The sequence below is a fragment of the Mesitornis unicolor genome, unplaced genomic scaffold (genome assembly GCF_000695765.1).
Source record: "Mesitornis unicolor isolate BGI_N332 unplaced genomic scaffold, ASM69576v1 scaffold2561, whole genome shotgun sequence".
Taxonomy (NCBI): domain Eukaryota; kingdom Metazoa; phylum Chordata; class Aves; order Mesitornithiformes; family Mesitornithidae; genus Mesitornis; species Mesitornis unicolor.
The window spans coordinates 8,708-12,498 of record NW_010161475.1 but is presented as its reverse complement, the minus strand read 5'-3'; the positions used below and the strand labels follow the sequence as shown (position 1 = coordinate 12,498).

The 3,791-nt window shown below is 48.3% G+C and overlaps 1 protein-coding gene across 1 annotated transcript in view; it reads left to right on the top strand.

Moving 5' to 3' along the window:
* Positions 1-299: 299 nt before the first annotated feature.
* The window catches only part of LOC104547334 (schlafen family member 11-like), an 8,484-nt gene continuing 4,992 nt past the window's right edge, over positions 300-3,791 (top strand). The window contains 3 exon segments of the mRNA XM_010192975.1: positions 300-901; positions 903-1,387; positions 3,680-3,790. Coding sequence (XP_010191277.1) covers positions 300-901; positions 903-1,387; positions 3,680-3,790 — 1,198 coding nt within the window.

The window sequence follows — 3,791 nt, the reverse complement described above, 5'->3', positions numbered from 1 at the left end:
GGTAGGATCCGCCGCTGTGAATGGCCGAGGTCGCGCAGCGTCCACAGTACGGAGCTTCAAGAGAACCGTTCGAGCCCAACATGCAAAAGAGCCCAATAAATCAGGTTAATTAACGCGGCCTCCGTGGGTGTCTTTGCAATTGATCGTCTTTGATTTGCTTGTGCGTTGCAAATAACGATTTATATTTTGCAGTTTATTAAATCTAGCGCATAAGCCTGACTCAAAGGCGTGGTTTCCTCTGCCATGCCACCGTGTGTCACCGTGAGGTGTTTTTAATGATTTCTCATTTCAGGATCAGGATGGCCAGCCAAAAAGGGCAGCTGCTGATTAATTTGAAAACAAGCTATCCCGACATGGTGGTAGATATTGGGAAAGTAGTTTTAGGAGAGAGATCCAGGAAGAAGACGTCTTGCAATCAGAAAAGGCAGCGAAGGAAGCTTTCTATAGCCGTGTGTGTGTTCCTGAATTCAGGAGGACCAATAGTGAGGATGGAGAGCGAAGACAAGAATTACAGCTTCCAGGAGCGCGGCACTGGTCTGGACATAGAGCAGAGCCTCAGGGTCTGCATCGACTGCACTGAGACTGGCGAATACTTCATGTGGATGCAGCAGCAGAGTTGCTTGCTGCTTTTTGTGAAAGCATGGAGTTGTGGAGGTCCAGAGCAGGAAAGTGCAGCTACAAAGCCACATGTCTGTAGCTTGAGCACTGGTTTGTCCTGCAGGTCTTTCACTTCAGCTGTTGCAATGACTTCAAGCGATGCCATGAGATTTCTGCAGGAGAAGGAAAGCTGCACCAATGAGAATGGGCCAAGCGCTGAGAAAGCTCTGCTGAATTTTGACAGGGGAGCAAAGGAGACTCCTCTGAACGCAGAGGAGCACATCCAGGATGCTGCTGCTCTCTTTAAAGAGAGACAAACTGATGGCTGGGGAGGTCCTGGATTTCACAGAGACCACACATGTTGAATTTAAGAGCTTCTCTATAGAGAACATCTTGTAATATATTAGAAAAACCCTTCCGAATTATGTCTCTGCCTTTGCAAACACGCAAGGTGGTTAGTTATTTTATGGAGTGGACAATGACAGTAAAGTCACTGGAAGCCACAGTAAAGTAGACAAAGAAACTGTAGAAAAAACAGTAGCTGCTACCATGGACTCGATGCTCGTCCACCACTTCTGCAGCTCTCAGGCTGGCGTGCGGTTTGAGACTCACATCCGGAGCATTTATGACAAAGGAGGAGGCTCGCAGGGCTACGTTTACGTAGTGCGAGTTGGGCCATTTTGCTGCGCTGTTTTCCATGATAACCCCGAATCCTGGGTTGTCACAGATAGGAAAATTGAAAGACTGAGCAGCAGGCGCTGGGCGAAGCTCATGACAGCTGCAGACCCAGGTACAACCTTCATTTACATCAGTGCCAAATTAATTTCTGTCTTGGTTTGTAAACTTCAAGGAGGAAAGACCAACTTCTCTCAGTCTGTGTCCTCACCAAACCTAGAAAAGGGCCTTTGCCCTGTGGCACAGTCACCGATACCAGAGGTGTTGGCACGGTAACTGGCCCCCAACAGCAAACCTTTTTGTGAAGCGTTACCCTCTGAACTGGCTCAGCAGGACTTTTTGAAGCACCCTCAACTGGATCCACCTTCCTAGGGATCCCGTATGCCCCTAAACAAAGTGGAAAGATTCAGAATTGCTCAGGAGCTTCCATTACTCTTAATGAGAACTGGAGAAAACTTTAGGAGCTGGCTTTATCTGTTAAGCTGCTTGGGAGTGAGAGATGTCCTGGTGAAAATCTGGCCCCTTTAGGTGCCTAAAAGGGGTTTATTTTGAAAAACAAAAAAGTCCTTACTGGTTCTACTCCACTGTCATCGTTTGAACAGTTGTGCTATCACCCGAGGACTCCTGCCCACCTGGGGAGGGGAATGGAGAAAAGGAGACCCATGGGTTGAAATAGAAACAGATTTAATAAAATAATAAATGCCAACATTAATAGCAATATTAATATAAAGTACACAGTTATACTCAGCCAATACAGTGGTCGCAAACTGTGATGGTCACACTGAGTGGGGCAATAGGCCTCAGAAGTAACACAACAGGCGAGACCCTCCTGGGATGGCATCCATCAAGGATGCCCCAGCAAACCTCCCAATTTAAAGTGGACGAGGTGTTTGTGGTATGGAATAATTTACATTGGCCAGCTTGGGGTCAGCTGCCCTGGGTTTCTCTTCTCCCAGCTTCTGCACCTGCCTAACTCAAAACTGCTGAAGACCTCGGTCACTGCATTCCAGAGCTGACTGAAAACTAAACCAAAGTGCCCGATCAGCTTTGTTCCCATGACATGGAGTGCTGCAGGCCTTACAGAAGTGCAGTGTTCCTTTACAGAAAGCTGACTCGGTGATTCTGTCCCAGTGAAACCAGGACATCCCCATGGATTGAAATCCCCAGTGCTTGATGCACTAGTGAGGATTAATCTCCATGCCCTGGTTTGGTCTGTGTAGATCCAGCATCTTGGCACAAGTTGTGCGCCAGCACTAAAGTAAAATAATCATTTTAGCTGCAATGGTGGTGTCAAACTGACCTGTAACGTCTCTTCTCCTTCCCCTTGGTAAGTACTAAGAACACCTGTAACGAAGCCAGCAGCACTAGAGTAGCTTCTGAAACCCGGTCAGCTGTCTGCAGAGATCAGCTTGAGGTTGAGAAGTCCTCTGAAGTCTGCAGCTCAGCGAGCAATGTGCAGTACACGGCAGCTTGCGAACCGCTTCCCTTTCCGAGGCTCACACGCATTTCGGATCTTTACTGAAGTGTCACTTTGCACACCTGCTGTGGCTCTGTGGCTGTTGAAGGCCGTTTTGGAGTGGCAGTGTGAGGCTTTGCTTGTTTTAAGGCACATTGTCCCGATTCATTGTGAAATCCTTCCCCTTCAAGAGCACTGTCCTGCATTTTGTTCCATCACCTCACAACAAGACCCGTATGGCAGGTCCTAGGAAGTTTATTCCAACCACGGATTTGAAGAAGAGTTTTTCAGCGTTAAGATTAAACTATCCCTCCTTTCCTACAGGTTCCCTGTGACACAAATTTCACTCAAGGGTGTGCCCATGGCAGTGACCTCATGAGCAAGGCATGCAGTAGCTGAAGGGCACCTCCTGACCCAGCGCAGCCCTGGCCACGCCAGGCGGCTCTGGCCTCGTGTGCAACCTCTCCTGTGCCCTGGTCTGCGCTCAGAGCTGGGGTGTCTGGTTCCTTCGAAGGGCTCAGTCACACACAAGACAGAGAGGGAGATGTTGGTAGGAGGGGAACAGAGCAGCAGGGTCTTTTGGGGATGTGCAGCTACTGCAGAGTCCCGTGGTGCTCGCAGGTGGTTCCTGCAGGGTGCTGGCATGCTGACCTGGTGTGTCGGGCGTCTCGTACCTGTGTCTCAACAGACTCATCCCACCTGGTGTCTCGATCTTGCCCTTGAACTGTGAAGCCATCTCTGTTTCGAGCCCTCTGTCTTCCAAAGCAAATCAAGATCTTGTTGGTTTGACACAGCACTGTCGTCGTTAATTGTGTACGCAACATTCTCTTGAGTCGGATTGCGAAGGGAGATTTTAAATTAATAATTTTAGTTACTCTTTAGTGCTGGGTTTTAAAAGTTCATATGGAAGGATTTCAATGGATATGACGTGCTTTTTTTTTCCCCCCCGAGATCTTTCAAATCTGGCTGATAAATTTGAGAATGAGCTCAGTTTGTCAAATGGTCCTCCTCTTATCAAGCCAGTTTATTCAAAAGCTGGTCTCGAGGGTGTGTCTGAACTCCA